General features: G+C 35.0%; 1 protein-coding gene across 1 annotated transcript in view; it reads left to right on the top strand.

Moving 5' to 3' along the window:
* Positions 1-17,215, top strand: part of MAN2A1 (mannosidase alpha class 2A member 1) — a 167,685-nt gene that overhangs the window by 117,668 nt on the left and 32,802 nt on the right. The window contains exons 13-16 of the mRNA XM_004267441.4: positions 2,818-2,983; positions 4,316-4,534; positions 5,267-5,389; positions 8,536-8,650. Coding sequence (XP_004267489.1) covers positions 2,818-2,983; positions 4,316-4,534; positions 5,267-5,389; positions 8,536-8,650 — 623 coding nt within the window. The remainder of the gene's footprint in view (positions 1-2,817; positions 2,984-4,315; positions 4,535-5,266; positions 5,390-8,535; positions 8,651-17,215) is intronic.

Below are 17,215 nucleotides of genomic sequence, written 5' to 3'. Positions count from 1 at the left end.
GGTTCCGTTCACAATTGATTGACTTAAAAGGATTCATGTTTGGAGATATTGGCAGTGTAACAAATGTTTGACTACTAAACATGATAATGACAATGAAAATTTAGTTAATTTGTGATGCTGTACTTATTTCCCAAGGAAATATAATTCATGTATGATAATGCTTTCTCTGTACTCTACTTGAAATGTACGTAGAGGTTTGTGTATCAGATAAATGTGTGCTGTGATGTACTTGAACATGCTGGGAATCTCTAATTATGTTAAAAAATTATTTTCTTAGTGCAGCTTTATACTCATTATATACTCTACACATTTAGTTTTGAATAGATTCCTGACATGATAATTACATAATCATTCAGTACAGTAGAAACATCATTATGGTCAAATACTAATTAGCTATGAAAATGAAACAAAACAGAACCTAGTTCACAGCTTATTATAAAAAGCTATTTAATATTGTACAAAACAAAATGTATGGTTGAAATTATTATTTGCTTTAAATTTGAGTCATTTTCTTCCTCGCTGGGAAGAATCAGTGTTTTGGGTGCTTGCTACCTAATTTATTGCTTGGACACATTATATTTTATTATCAATAATAAAAATAATAAAAAAGCCTTTATAGCCAGCTCTGGGTAGTAGAGCATCAGAGAACTTGAAGTGGGAATTCTGGGTTCTGAACCTAGGTCTGCCTCATGACTTCTGCAGAATTAAGGGACTGGCCTAAGTCTTCAGACTACATGTTCTAGAGTTCTTCACATACTGGCTCTAAGCCTCTGGGCACATGGGGTTCAGTAGTAAGTCACTCATTTCTGGGATGCTGGTTTGAACATCTTTGGTGCTGGACATGAGTGATCCTCAACTGCTTTTCTTCTCCCGTGTATCTGAGGAATATAATATAGTGTAGTTGATAACAATGAACCCTGGCATTTGTGATTCTCCAGGTGTGTTTGTGATAGGAGAACAATCAGGCAAAACGTGAGCTCTGGTGGAGGGCAGTGGGAGGGTGCAAATAGGTTGATTCCTTCAGGTAAGTCTGTTAAGCACACCTCTCAAGGGGGCAGTATTCTCACTCTCCTTGAGAATTGCTTCTGTGGATAAAAATGGGGTTTTGCCTAGCACTTTGAGGCTTCAGTGCCCTTTGTAGATATGTTTTTGCCTGCATGCTTCAGCTGCTCTTTTCTCGTATACATGTGGAATCTCAATGAACGTAAATGGTGTAAGTTAGATCTTGTGATCCTGATGTATATACTACAAGCCTAATAGGAGCCAGAGACGTTCTTATTGTCATATATTGTTACCTTTGGTATCTCACAGTACTGTCTCAATCAAAAGTGCTTCAGCTGATAAACAGCTTATAAGTCAAACATTTTATAGGTTTTACGCTACATCCTCTTTCTTTTCCTTCGTGCTTTTCTGTTATCCTTCACTTTAGTTTTGGCCACTGTATTAGTTTTATTTCCTGACAAACCATTTGCAATGCATTTGAAATATACAGGACACATATAGGATAAAACAGCGCTGCTAGGCTTTCTGATGCACTAAATAAACAATGCTAGCTTGTTTGGACCAAGTCTGATATCACTGTGGGTAAGAGGGAGAAGTGGTTGACTGACTATTCATTTCTGTGTTCCTGAAGTTACAAAATTATGTAGGAAAGCAAAATATTTCAGATCATGAAAATATTCACTATTGAATCAGTTATATTATTAGTCAAATATCCTCTTTGATACTGCTTATTTTATTTGAAGATAATATGATGCAAATTGTTTATAAAGTAAAATCATAAATGTTACAAAGAGTGCATAATTCATGAAGTCTGTGACATGATGATCTAGAACGTTTTTACTCACAGGCAAAGCCATGAAGCAGTGAGGATCCAGCAGAGTTATGCTACTGAGAAAACCAAGGATGTTAGGGGATTCAACTGACAATTATTTAAATATCAAAGAATTGAGAGAGAACTTTTAGAAAAATGATTAAGTCCTTGAATATTTTTTATAAATATAGTTATGTTTAAAACCATCCTGTAAAAATGAAATGTTATGTGAAGGATGTCATAATGTACTAATATAAAATATTGTTGGAAAAATTTTGCCAAAAACCCTACTTCATTCTAAGAATTATACTTAGTTGCAAATATTGCCTAAACTTATTTTAATAGTCGTTATTTCCCTTTTCTAGCCAAGTTCCAATCAATTATTTTACCACCATTTATTATAAAATTTCATCCTCTATTTTAAGTGGATTCACTTCAAATGACCTTTCCTCTAGAACCAACTCTCTTGGATAATAAGGGCCCCTGTGTATAAAATATATATGTGAATTATGTGATTCTGCATGTATAGCCGTACATTTCACTGTGTTTTAATGATCTAAAATGAATGAACTAAATGAATTTTAATTGAAATTAGTTGTGACTAAAATGCAAACAGACAATTTATGTATTTTCTTGTTCAGTGAGTTAGGCAGGGATCAGGATATTAGTGGTATAGGGCTGGTTATTTTAGAAAGACCAATAAAACCATATGTATATAAGTCATTTTCTGGGACATAGAAATAACTTAATTATAGTTGTATTAATGTCTTTCATTTGTATAACATTTATTCTTAGAAAGTCTGAGTCATTATTTCATTACTCTTTGTACTGTGTGGTATTTGTTGTGATGAAATTTCCTGTTCTCCAAAAGTTTTACCAGACTATTTCTTATAATTCTTCTCCTTGTGTTGGCTTTATGACTGTCTATGACCTGAAATCTCACAAATAAGGTGGAAAAGTTCAAATATCTTGAGACCCCAATAGTAAAGCGACTGTTTTTGCAGGTATCTTGTGGTCTACAATCCTTCAGAACAAGACCGAAACTCAGTAGTCTCAGTCTGTGTGAGCTCCCCGACAGCGCAAGTATCCTCTGCTTCAGGAAAGCCCGTGGAAATTCAAATGAGTGCAGTGTGGGATACAGCAAGTACTGTTTCACAGACAGCCTATGAGGTATGTGCTCTCTATAGAACTTAGAGAGGCAACATGAAAAAAGCATAGCCAGTATATAGTTTATATGTGTATTAATATATATCCCTGAGAGCTGTCAAGTTGGTGTATGTAAAGTGGTTAAAGTTGTAAATGCCAGAGGATTTAACTGGTGAGTTAAATGACACTAAAGGAAAATAGATCCTGTACTTTCCAAAATATTAATATCTTTGTTAGTATGTGTGTTGTATGTTATTTTTAGAATGTTATTAGTATGTATATTGTATATCTTTGTATATCTATTGTAACTTGTTCCTGAAGTCATGAAGTAATCATTTCTCATAAAATTTTGAATGTTTTGTCTAACTTAATTTAATGACAGTTATAAATATTGAAATGGAGATAAATACCATCCTTCTAAATAACTTGGGATACTTTCAACTTTTCACTGCAAAGGTGACATTAATATACTGTGAAAGAAAGACTTCCTAAAATAAGTAAGATGCTTCTTTTCTGAGATAATTATGGAAAAAATCTGGATTCAAATAATAGACATTTTGGGGGGGAAATGTCTTAAAATAAGCAATATTAAACTGAACCCCCATATCACTGGAAAGATCTAAATTTTATAGTTTGGAGTACAATTTAAATTGTACTCCAAACCCTAAAGACACAGACATAAGCTAGGAACTCTAAAAGAAAATTAAAAGCCATTGCTGGCTGCTCTTATAAATTCATAATCCTTTAGATAGAAAGGAAAGTATAACACCAGTTTTGGTCAGATTTTACAGGAAACACCCCATTTAGAGAATGGAACAGTAGCTCCTGGAAGGCAGGAGTTATGTCTCATGGTGGGTGCATCCTCCATGCCTTGTTCAGTGTCTGCTGGCACCCAGGCATTTGATGGTTGGTGTTGATTGAACTAATGTGCTTAATTTTTATATTGTTACACTTACCATTTTTATTTTTAATGTACTGAAATATTATAGTATTATTAAAAGAGTCCTAATAATTAGGAAAAATCATTGTTCACAATAAACCCTTACCTTCATGGAGAATTTCCCTGTCTGAGCATCTATTATGAGCACCGTAGGACAATTGAGGATGGTCACATAATTTCATATATTGGATGAAAGCAGTAATGTCTTTGATAGTCTTACCCACTTGAAGTTATTAGTTTCCCTGGATAACAGAGATGTGGATACTCTACCCATAAGTTATCAAAATATATTTATGGAATATTACTATATTCTCTTTTTTAAATATGGTAGTTTCTCCTTTTTACTAGAAGTATATATGGTTTCCTTTCAATAGATACATTTCTCTTTAATAAATTCTCTCCTTTATCTTGTAAAGATCTCTTTTCTAGCACAGATGCCACCATTGGGACTGAAAGTATATAAGATTTTGGAAACAGCAAGTTCAAATCCACATTTAGCTGAATATGCCCTATATAATGGTCATATAGCAAATAAAGGAATTTTCAACATGAATAATATAAAAAGTGCTCAAGAAGATATAACTCTAGAGAACTCATTTATTAAGCTGCGGTTTGGTCACTCTGGGCTTATGGAGGTATGTTCTGAATAGTTCTGAAATTTATAGAAGTCTTGTCACTTTTATTATAATATATGCAGATTACTTCTGCAAAGTGGGAAAAGTGGACACAGATTCTCTGGGAGAAAGGATAGATGAGCTATATGTACCTTCTCCTTGTGGTCCACAGTGACCACTTGCTCCTTCTAAGTGTGGTCTGTGGGGGGTGCTGCTCAGTGGACTGTTTGTTATTTGTCCACAAGATAAGTATGGAAGCTGTGGCTGTTGAGAAATGTTTATGGAAACTTTAAAGTAATTTGACTGAGTAAAATTATGCCTATTGAATCTAATAATAAAAAATTTGAGTGTATATTTGGCATATCACTTTAATTTTTCTAGTAATTCACTTTCATTGTATTTTACAAAAATATTGTTCCATACATATTGGAAATAAAAATAAATCCACTCCTTTGCTACAGAAAGTTTGAGAAGTACTGGTCTAATCTCTTAATTTGTGTATCTCTTTCTTCCTTGGTGAAATGTGTTCTTTTTGTTCCTATGGCAAAGATTTTAAATCCTAAGGTTAAGTATAAAATTTTGAGTGTTTATCTAAGAATTGTGAATATTAGAGGGTGAATGTTATCATTTTTGAATCTATTGCCGGGTAATTTTTTTTTTTTTTTTTGAAATTGACATATACGTGTAACTAGATACGACTTGTTAATGTCTTAATTGTGAGTTACCTTAATTTTTTTTTTTTTTTATCCTTAGGAAATGATAAATAAAGGAGATGGTAAAAGTCATGAAGTAAAAGTGCAGTTTTCATGGTATGGAACCACGAGTAAAAAGGACAAAAGTGGTGCCTACCTCTTCTTACCAGATGGGGAAGCCAAGGTAAGTGCTGGTGAGCTGAGCAGTGAATAAGCACTTATTGAAAGAATAATGAGGAGCAAAATAAATGCATCTCAATATTTTGTTATCTATTAGGAATAAATGAGTTGGCTCCATTATATATATCATTATTGACACATAGCAATTTCTAGTTGAATGTTAGATAAACAAATAATTTCTCAGAGTTGAAATTCAGTTAGGATGCTACAGTGGACAAATGCTTTCTATGGAAAGAAGCTAGATTTGATTTAAGATTAGGATGCTGCTGTGTTGTTGTGTACATATGTGGCATGGCATATATATAGACACAAAATTCCTAGCTATATGAGAAAAATAGATTGACCACTGAGCCATTTTTCTCCTTAAATTTTAGCACTTTAAAAAGCAAACAAAAAAATGTTTTCCTACCCTTGACTGTAAAGGTAGTATATGCAAATCTTAGCACATTTAATGCAGAAAACTAAGAAAACAATAAAACTTGCCAACTATTCCACAAGCCCATGAAAACCCCTGCCAACATTTTGATATATTTTTACTGTCTTTTATTCTGTGCATATCTTTTTTCCCCCATTTTTAAGTTTTTGTCTTCCTACATGAACATATTTTATTTTTCATTGAGACAGTGCTCACAATTTGATATGTTCTTTGAAAACATGGTTGTTTTTTTTGTGTTTTTTTGTTTTTTTGCGGTATGTGGGCCTCTCACTGCCGTGGCCTCTCCCGTTGCAGAGCACAGGCTCCGGACGTGCAGGCTCAGCGGCCATGGCTCATGGGCCCAGCCGCTCCGCGGCATGTGGGATCTTCCCGGACCGGGGCACGAACCCATGTCCCCTGCATCGGCAGGTGGACTCTCAACCACTGCGCCACCAGGGAAGCCCTGAAAACACAGTTTTAATATACACTTTTGTGTTTTAAAACTTTTAGCTATAAGATGAATGAGGTCTGAGGATCTGATATATAATATGGTAACTAGTTGATAGCACTGTATTATATAATTGAAATTTGCTAAGAGGGTAGAACTTAAGTGTTCTCACACAAAAAACATGTGTGTATGTGTGTATATATGTGGGAAAAAAAAGAATTTCCTATTGTTGCCTATGTACATTTTCTCCAATACTTTACTGCTGTAACATTGTGATAAGCTTTCTCTGTAGCATTCTTTTTGTACAGTGCTAATTATTTCCTGAGAATAACTTTCCAGAAGAGTCATTTTGTGTCAGTGGATGAAGCCTTTTAAGGCTTTTGACATATACGTACTGCTTATCTTCCCTCTAGAAAGATGGCATACGTATTCACTCCCACCAGTGTTTTTCTGAGAGTAGCTCTCTAGTATGCTATTCTAAGCTTTGAGAATTAGCCATATTAAATGCTTTACCTATAATAATGAGTGAAAAATATTTTACTGTTAAGATTTTTCTGATTATTAGTGAGGTTGAACTTTTTTGTCTTTATCTTTCATATTTCTTTTATGAGTTTCCTATTTAAGTTCTTTGACCATTTTTCTATCGATATGACTTGTGGATCTGTAAGTATTCTTTATATATGGTAAAAGTAATCCTTTTTCCTATTTATTGCAATCCTATATCCTATTTATGCTCTCAATGTGTCATTTAGTTTGTTAATTCTTTTATTTTTCTGTTACGTAGTAGTTTTTAATTTTTGTGTAGTCAATTTTGTATTTTTTTTCTTTAGAGTTTCTTCCTTTGCTTTTACACTTACACAGGTTTTCTCCACTTTAAGATAAATTAAATATTCTCCGTATTTTGTTGCCTAGGGTCCTGTCTCCTGAAAAAGTTACTTTTGTTCTAGAAAAGCTTGCTAACCAAAATCAAATATAGATTTTAAGAGATTGTGTAGGCCACACTCAGGATTCTAGTTATTTGTCATTGTTTCTGTTTTTTTAAATCATTGAGGAATTAAAGGTAAGCTACAGCTCATAGTAGGCATTTCAGGATAGGCAGTGGATCCTAAGTATAAGCTACATCAGTGTTTTCTCACTTAACAGCTTTTGTCATTAGACAGGCATTTTGTTTTGACTGACATTTTCTTTTAAAAAAAAAAAGTAGCTATGCTATAGAATATTATACATGGACAATTATAATTACTAATTTATTTTAAATGATTTTATCTTTAAATAGCTCTAATATTAGATAGAAGGATAAAGAGAATCATCATATGTTTACAAAGAAGAAATAAAAGAACATCAGGGAAAGAGACAGCTGAGTTTATCAGAAAAAGGCCCGGACATCACCGTCCTAGGTTTCATTCTCCTCCATTACTTTCTAGCTATATGGTAATTAGGTACAAGAACTTTGTTAACTATAAAGCATTATATTAATTTCAGAATATTTTTCTCTAGCCAAAGAGGTAAATTTGGAAGAAAATTACACAGTTCTGAAAATCTTGTGCTACATTGCAAGCCTAGCTTTTTAGGCTATTGTTGAGCTTTCTAAGGTGTGTAATACTTAAGAAAATAAAATTCTTCATAAATGCTTTAAATTTTGTTTCTGTGTCATATAAGCTATGTGTTTTATTCCCATAGTTTCTTTAATCTAGATTCTAAATAATGAAAACTAAACCAGTGTTTGCCATAGTTTTTCCGAGTTTGGAAGTTGGCTTTATATTCAGCTAGTTCTTGTGAGTAAAAGGGCAGTGTTAGAGTAGTAAACCTGACTGTGATTAAACTATGTTTCTGATTCCTGCTTCCTGTTTGCTTAAGATGACTCCCTGTGGTCATCCTAGCCACCTTCCCAACCCCTGAACATTAGGGAGCCATGGTTATAATAAATGTTTACCTGAGAAAATGTCACTGCTATAGAACGATTGCTCATTCTAATAAACAACATATGGACAATATAGAAAGATTTTAATTAGAAATTTTTATATCTGGGAGAAATGTTTGTAGATCATCTAGGCCAATCAGGTTGTAAAATTTTTATTTTCTATTTTCAGCAGTTTTTGTCTAATGCAAAACCTTATATTCAATTTTTGTAGCATGCACATATTCTGATACCTCGTAAGGTTTGTTTTTCACTTAAAATTACAAATATCAGGTGATATACATTTGCCAGTTTGGAAACTGTAATAAACATTCCTTGGAAAACCTAAAAGCCAAAATACTTTTCTTAAAAATGTGATTTCCTCCTCAGCCTTATGTTTACACAACACCACCCTTTGTCATAGTGCAACATGGAAGGTTTTTTTCGGATGTGACTTGCTTTTTTGAACATGTAACCCACAGAGTTCGACTGTACAACATACATGGTAAGAAAACAGAAACGCAGATGTGAAACAAATGTATACTGATTCTTGAATTCTTGCTTTTCTTTTGTTGGTTTTAATAAATTAGCAGTTGGTTTTCGGAGATGACAATCATCTGTCTAACCTTGACATCAGACTTATCATATGATTTAAAATGTAGTATTTACCCTTTGATAATTAAAAATGGTAAAACATTTAACGCCTTACATATACTTGTTCTTTTCTTCTGTATATCTTCTCTTTCCTATTGCAGTATTTGTCTTAAGTCATGTGCTCATTTCTCAGATTTAAAAACAGTATAGTGGTTTTATTTTATAAAATGGAAATTATATTAAATGTGGCTTTCAATTAATGGATCACTGACTACCTCTGTCTCACACACACACACACACACACACACACACACACGGCCTGCCTTAAATATAGAATGTATTGTCATAGTGTACTACTAGAATTTAACTTTAAAAGAAAAATGTTCTCTGCTTGTTCTGCTTGTTTATGACTCTTTAGCTTATAGAGCATAAAATCAGGCAGTTTTCATTGCTTTTAGGACAGTATTGAAGCAGCTTCTTTGTTAATCAAGTGATAAGAAGTAGGCCTTTGATCTCACTAGAAACTGAACTGTGGACCGTGGCACTGGTCCTTCCATAGGATTTGGGTGGAGCTGTGGTTCCCAAACAATCTCAGAATTGTACAGTCTTGTTGTTTGATTTTGAATTTGCTCTTTTTAGAATAGAGTACTCTTCCAACCACAAGTTTAATCCTGATAACCAGGCCATTTACCGTTATATCAACTCTCTTAGAAAAGACCTCATAAAAATGCCACTTTAAATGTTTTGTTGCTGTTAGCTAAGATGAAAAATTAGGAAAGGAAAATATTCTTTCCCAGAATCTTTAGGCAGGTAGACAATAAAGCATTTCAAAACCAGTGATAAAATGAATGGGCAGGCCCTGTTTACTTTTTAGGTATTGTGCGGAAGCAAAGGCTGCTATGTTCAGGGAATTTCTTGGACAACTAAGTTCAGTTTTCAAATTTCAGTGTCTAAATTTGATTTTGTTTTTAGTTAACTTTCTTAAACTTCAAATCTCAACGATGTTTGCCTTTTGGTAGAATTTCAGGTGTGGACAAACTTTCTCATGTGACTTCTTAGGTGGTAATGTGATATGTTTTCAGGAGTACCCATGATTTGTATGTTGAATTAAGAAGTAAAAGGTCTTCTAGAAGATGGTAAAGTCATATTAGACACTAACTATGTGTCTTTTGCAATTATCTGAAATCACTTTGCTACCTACAAGAAAGTTTGTAGTTTTGAAATAATCTTTTATTTAGTTTCCCAAAACCTTTTAAGTCAGAAACACTATTTTTGGCTATCTCTTTGTACTCTTGCATAAGCCATTGTTTACTGTTTCTGAGAGCCCTAAAACTCCATCTTCACCTATGTTTCACCAAAGGTTTCATTTTATGGGTAGAAAATAGCATGATCACACAGGAGATGTGCTTATCTACTTTTTAAGTTTGCTAAAACTATTGTGTTTTAATGGAGACGTTCTTCCTTGAATATAACATGGCACCGTTTGGCACAGATCTCCATCATCAGGCTTGGTTTACTATTGCTTTTCATCAGTTATATTTAGGGATAGGCTGTGTCTCAGAGTTGCTGAAGCAACTCATCAGAAAAATTCCAACTTCTCAACAGGTGTATTTGCTTAATTGCTTTTGCTTCTGTTTAATTGCATCCATCCATCAATGCAACTTCTGAATTTTCTTCTGTTGGCCATGGGATCTGGGTCTCATATCAAAGGGTGGTTTCTGTAAATTAGAGGGCCCTCTTCTGCTTCTGTGGCTGTAGCCTAGCTTGCCGTCATGCTTCAATGGCCAATTTGGAAATTAATAGGCTCTGACTTGGCCCGTTTACTTATTCCAATAAACACACACGCATCAGAACTAAATGCTTGTCTTTTCTCCTCTTCCCCTCCCCTCCTGTCCCCTACTGAGCAGTCAGAAATGCCCAATGGCTGACGAGCAGCCCTTTAGCAGGAGCAGGGGCCACGGAGGATTCACTGAGCCCCAACTCTCCAAGGTGGCAGTGCTGGCTCTGATTAGTCAGTTAAGGAATAGAGGTTGTTTTGAACGGAGTACTTAGAGTATTAGCATAACAAAAATACTAATAAAAAATAAATATGCAGACCTCAGATTGCCTCTGGATGTCTCAGTGAGTGGAATAAACTTGAGCTCAAGCCTTTTTTGCTGATGGTAGATTTTTGCAGCTTGGAAGCAGGAAGCTTCAGAAGTTTGTGGGAAATGACAGATAAATAAGTTGGATATAATGTGAAGTTAACTTAAAGTGCTGTTCAGATGAGTTTTACTGTACTTGCTTGGACTGAACCTGAAACCAGCATATGTAACTATTCAGATCCATCTTTCTTTTTGCTGTCTCAAGCCCAGAGCATTTTTTTTCCCCAACAAGACTACAGTTTGTGAAAAATGGAGATATTAGATCACCTGAAAGGCTTTCTTCCAAACTGTATAGCCTCCCATGTTTGTATCTGAGCTCCTGGGAAAAAAAAAGAAAAAAAGCCCAGTTCTAGAGATAGAGCCTTTTCTTGGTAGCCTCTGTGACCCATTTCCATCTGTCCTTTTCTTTCATACACTATCGCGTGAGGGTGCAGGTTGTCTGGATCCTGTCTTAGTGGGTTTTAATTAAATCACTAACCCAGGCCTGTGACAGAGATGTGAACTCTTCAGGGTGTTTGACTCTCTAGGTGTTCATAGTACCTGAAAAGGGTTTGGTTATGCAGCGCTAAAGCGTCTGTACTAAGAAATACTTGACAGCTCTTTTGAACTTTGGCCTCTTGTAAACTAGGCTTCTGAGTGATTGATCAAAATGCATAGACAAACTGACTTTTGATCTTAGGTGCTACGAATACTTCAGCCAACTTCCAAGCTTTTATAGATTGGCTTTGGTTTTAAATGTCTTAAGATAACAAAAATATCTATTCTTGAACTTAACTTATTAAACTATTTTCAGGCATAGACTAATTTTGCCCCCTTTAAACTGAGTGGATATGGTTATTTGGATGAGTATTAATGACTAGAGCCTGTTGTTAGTACCAAATTCATGATCAATGGGTGTTGGGGGGAGGGAGACTATTAATATTTTAAGATTACATACTGAAATTGTATGTTTACTAAACCAGTTAATCACACAAAAGATTTTATTATCTCTGAGCAAGAAGGGTGAAGAAACAGAAAATGAGTTTTATTATAGATTGTCTTTACTGAGTATCCGTTCATATTAAACCTTTCAAATTCCATTTACTTGAAACATTCTTTTAAAACCTAAGGTAATGCAAACCTGACAAAATATATTTAAATTTCTCAGTCTCCTTTTTTAGTTACTCTTTGATCCTTCTCTCCATAAAGTAACTTTTGCCCAATTTAATCTTCAGCAGAAAACAAAGTCAAGGACAAAAATCAACCAACACTTCCCAAATTACATAAACTGTGTGATCCTTGTTGATTTTGAAACAAACTGAGTTGGGAGGCCCGGGTGCAGCCTGACTTCTGATTTTGTTCTTGGTTTGGTATTTAACTTTAGTTTCTCTATTTGTGTTCTCTCCAGATTCTGAAAATAATAAGCAGTACAGGTTAAAATCTCTCTCTTAACATCATTTAAGCTATTAAAAACACTGTGATTTTATTTTCATTATTGTTCAGACATTACATTCAAAAGGTTTTTAGAAATATTAAATTAGAGGAAATTTTGTGCTCACAAGCTTTAAAAGCTTCAAAAGATCAGAGATTTCTAATGAAACATCATGCTTTGCCTTATATCAAGTTAAATAAATCCTTTTTATGGTGACCATAACTTAATGAAATGCCCTTTTAGGACTATTTTATGATTTCTAAAAGATTATTTCATTCATAGAAAATAACATTTTTCTGGAGGAAAAGGTGGGAGAGGTGGGGATTAATTTTTCTTGTAGTGTAATCATCTTTCGTTAAATTGAAGCTGTAAATGTTACCAGATATGTTGCTTTAGCTTTTATCATTAACCTTGGATTAGAAGATAGAATATAATACAAACAGAAACCCCTGTACCACCTTGTGTTATAGTAATTTGTTATTTTACCATCACAAAAAATACGTATCTTGCTGTGATGTTATGATCAGTAAGTGACATTCACGAGCCGTAGTTTCATTTGTCTTCAGAGTTGTAATTATTAGACTGGTGCTATTTTCTGACATAAACTGCTACTTTGAAGAATTAGGTTGCTATGGGTTACCAATGTATCATGTTCATTTTCACTGGCACAAGGTTCAGGTTCCAGATCTGTTAATATATACCTTCAAGGTATTTTTCCCCCCCTCAGGACTATGTTCTCCTAGGCAGGTGTTTGTGAGTGAGTGAGTGAGTGAATGTGTCTGTGTAAACCATGTTTCAACCCTTAGGAGAAATACCTTAAACGCAGTAAATACTTTTGCCTGTTTTCCACCAACATATTATGAAAGTACTGCATGTAGTGGATCTTGCCAAAAGAAAGTACACAGTAGCCTGGGGGTAAAATGTAATGAACTGCCATCAAGAAGTATGGAAGAAAAGACTTTCTTTTGGCTGAAATGACTGATAATTTCCTTCCAAGGGCATATTTAGCAATCAAAGAGAAGTTGCTTTGTTTTTCTTCTGTTTTGAATATATAATCTAAATGGATTCATAACACGACCCTTGACTTTTAGAGAGTCAAAATGAATTGTATCCAGTTAAACATATAAGAGAATCACTTTGGGAATTAGAGATCTGAATCCTTAGTTTCGCCTCTAAGCAAACTAGAGTGACCTTGAGTTTGTTCTTTAACTTCTTAGGAGAGAAAGACTTGATGGTCAATTAGGTATCACCATCAAAGAGTCTTAACAACACTTGTTTTCACATCAAGTTTCTTTGGTGCTTGACTCCTTGCTCCTAAATTCATCTTCTAAGGATGCTTGAATCTGGGGCCCTCATCCCTGGAGTCCTTCCACTTACAAACAAGGTCTCACAGCTTCGCTGAAGTTGTTTTTATTTCCATAAAAAGATTCATGAGGATATTAAAATGGTTTATAATCAATCTCTCATTTTTCCCAGGACTACGTTCCATATTTAGTTTGATTTAAGAGTAAAAAGCATTAAGTAAGTTATGGCTGGGCAGACTTAGGTAATTAAAACATTTTTGGAATATCATAATATGCAATTGACTGCTAAGAATTTTTTTCCTGTTAATTGGAACTTTTAAAAAATGAAATAAGTAGCTATGTGTCAAATCTGATTATTCCCTATAGGCGTGAAAAGGAAGGTTATTCTAAGGGACTATAGGCACATTCTGGTTACACAAATTCAGAACTCAGAGGTTATCTTGGGGGCTGTTTGACAGCAGCTGCTGCATTGAAGGCATAGCTTCTTAGTGGGAAATAGCATCATCTCCCACAAATATGTGTTATACTAAACTAAGATGAAGGGAATAGGGATGGGAAACACAGGCAAGTGTGACGGTTAAGAGCTCCGACTCCAGAGTTAGCCCATGTACATTTCATTCCCAGCTTCCAAACCTGCTCTGCCGCTTACCAGGTGTTTGACCTTGTGCAGGTTATTACATACATGGTCTTGGCTTCATCATCCTAAAAATGATGACAATAATAGAGTCTTCCTCATAGGAGTGTTGGAGGATTAACTGAGTTAATGTACATAAAACCTGACACACACTAAGTGTTGTATCTCCTTAAGAAGGATGTGCAGGCCTGAGAGAGTGGTCATTGGAGGGTTGAGGCATTTGGAGAAGATTTGATAAAGGAAGTGAGTTTCTGAGATGCTAGGTCTTAGAGAAATGTCACTTGAATGGGCAGAAAAGAGGAAAAGAATAGCACAAAGTGTGAAGTGGTGTGGGTGAGATCAAATTCCCTTGTTCCTATAAGAATTTGAAGAATCTGTGTCCGTTACATATTTGTAATTTGACATCTAGTTTTCCTTTATACATTTAAGTATTTGCAAAGGGTTTTATTTTTGGTATACTGTAAATATTGACATTTTAAGATAAGCATATCCAATGGGTAGCAATTTGATACTAAATCATGCATTTTTTTTTAAGATCTCCTGACTTATTTATTTATTTAAAATTTTTTTGGCTGTGTTGGGTCTTCGTTTCTATGTGAGGGCTTTCTCTAGTTGCGGCAAGCGGGGTCCACTCTTCATCACGGTGCGCGGGCCTTTCACTGTCACGGCCTCTCTTGTTGCGGGGCACAGGCTCCAGACGTGCAGGCTCAGTAGTTGTGGCTCACAGGCCTAGTTGCTCCGCGGCATGTGGGATCTTCTCAGACCAGGGCTCGAACCCATGTCCCCTGCGCTGGCAGGCAGATTCTCAACCACTGCGCCACCAGGGAAGCCCAAATCATGCATTTTTTAAAAGCCTCAACAAACTCTTTTATTTTTTTTTTTTCTTCGATACGCGGGCCTCTCACTGTCGTGACCTCTCCCATTGCGGAGCACAGGCTCCAGACGCGCAGGCTCAGCGGCCATGGCTCACGGGCCCAGCCGCTCCGCGGCATGTGGGATCTTCCCAGACTGGGACACAAACCCGTGTCCCCTGCATCGGCAGGCGGACTCTCAACCATTGCGCCGCCAGGGAAGCCCCTCAACAAACTCTTCTTAAACAGTCAAATTTCATATCATTATTTTCTCCTTGAACTCATATTTCCATTCTACTTCCTCCACCAAATTTTATCTTAATATAATACTTTATGCTTGAGAGTCTTATTATTGGTCAACTTTTCATTCTTCTGAAAGAAATATATATATGTGTTTTAAATATATATATGTATGTTTTAAAATTCTGTCATCCTAAAACTCGCAGTATTAAATTTCTTCTGGATTGAGTTATAAAAATTGTTATAGTATATGATTGATCAAAATGTATAATTGATCTATATATATTACCACTTTGATCATTTATAAACTTTAATAGAAACATTTTTCTTAATGACATGAATTGTACCGTTTGTATCCTAAATGTTTATGCATTCATTGGTAAATGTTACTTATTGCTAGAAGAGATAGGTTTCAGCATTGATTTTATTCTTTTTGTTCTTATAAATGAAAGGCAAAGGAATGTTGCTAACATAAATAAGTAGGTGGAAATTGAAGGAGTTTAGTTATGAGAATGCCATTTAATTCCTTGAACTCCTTCTGAGTTATATTCCATAAATCACAGTGATCTATTGCCAAACATTAATCAATTATTTTTAATGATCTACTGTCTGACAACTTTACTAGGTAACCTTCAATTTTGTTGAAAGCCAACAATTGGAAAACCATGTGTTTTGCAAAAATATTTGTTCCCTGGTTGTTGAAGTTCAATCAGACACCAATACTTCAAATTGTTTTTGTTCAGCCCCACTTGAGTTAGGGTGGGTGAGAGGCATGCTGCTGCCTTTTTTTTCTTTTTTTTGGTTAAGCTGGGAGAAGGAATAGTGAAAGTGTGGTTTAAAAAAAAGAAAAGGAAGAACCACATGCTTCCATGGCAGGTATGTTTCAGTGGAATCTGAGCTTCCTATCTAAAAGCACCTTGGAAAAGAGTATGTTTGCAAGAACAGGAAGTAGGCAACTCCAGAGTGACTGTCAGTGTGGAGGCAGGCAGACCACTGAGATTACTCCAGCATCCTTCCTTCTCTGTACTAGACCAGCCCAAGTCTGGACTGTGGGTCATGAGCTGTTTATTCACCTCCCAGGTTAGTTAGACCACGTCTGTTTTGGATTTAAAAGAATGTTACTGATGTAGGTGTTATGTTCCTCCAAAACAGGGCTTCTAAAAAACCTGTTGTTTTTTAAAATCAGTGTTTATTAGAAAAAAAATGACAGATTCCCAGTTTTGTTGTGTATGTTTCAGTTATTAGGCATTTTTCACATATATCATACTTAATTGGTAGAATCTTTAACCAGAATTTGTAATCTGTGTGATCGAAATGCTATACCTTTCTTATTATGCATTTACTTTTGTGTTATTGTGAGAATTGTTGAAATGAAGAGCATAAAGTACGTAGACTAGTGCCTAGCTCATACGTTGATCAGTAAGCAGTGGTAGTTACTTATCTAGTGCTTTATAAATGAAACACAGTGATGCATCATTATTTTCTTAAATTTGAGTCTTGGAATGAAATTTACTAAACTGTGTATTCCTGAAAGCAGATGTTAAAATTTTCACTTGTGGAGAAATAATCAACGTGAACATTTACAGGCCTGGAAATCGGCAGGTACCTCAGAGAATAAATTAGATCTTGTAATGGATGATAAGTTGAGTCAGTCAACATGGATAAAAAGGTCATCCGGTTGTGGGAATTACTACCATTTCTATTCTTGGTACTTTCAGATGGGAGTACAGTTTGTTTGTTTTTTTTTTTAATATAGTCATGATAATATTTGCTCTTTAGAAACATTATCTACATGTTGACCTACTAAATTTATCATTGTTGTGTATTGTCATTTAAGTGTATGTGTCAAACTAAGCAGTGTGTGTTAATTAATAATCATGTGTCAACTCCCA

The sequence above is a fragment of the Orcinus orca genome, chromosome 3 (assembly GCF_937001465.1).
Source record: "Orcinus orca chromosome 3, mOrcOrc1.1, whole genome shotgun sequence".
Classification (NCBI taxonomy): Eukaryota; Metazoa; Chordata; class Mammalia; order Artiodactyla; family Delphinidae; genus Orcinus; species Orcinus orca.
The sequence above is the reverse complement of the archived record's forward strand: the minus strand, read 5'-3'. Positions and strand labels throughout refer to the sequence as shown.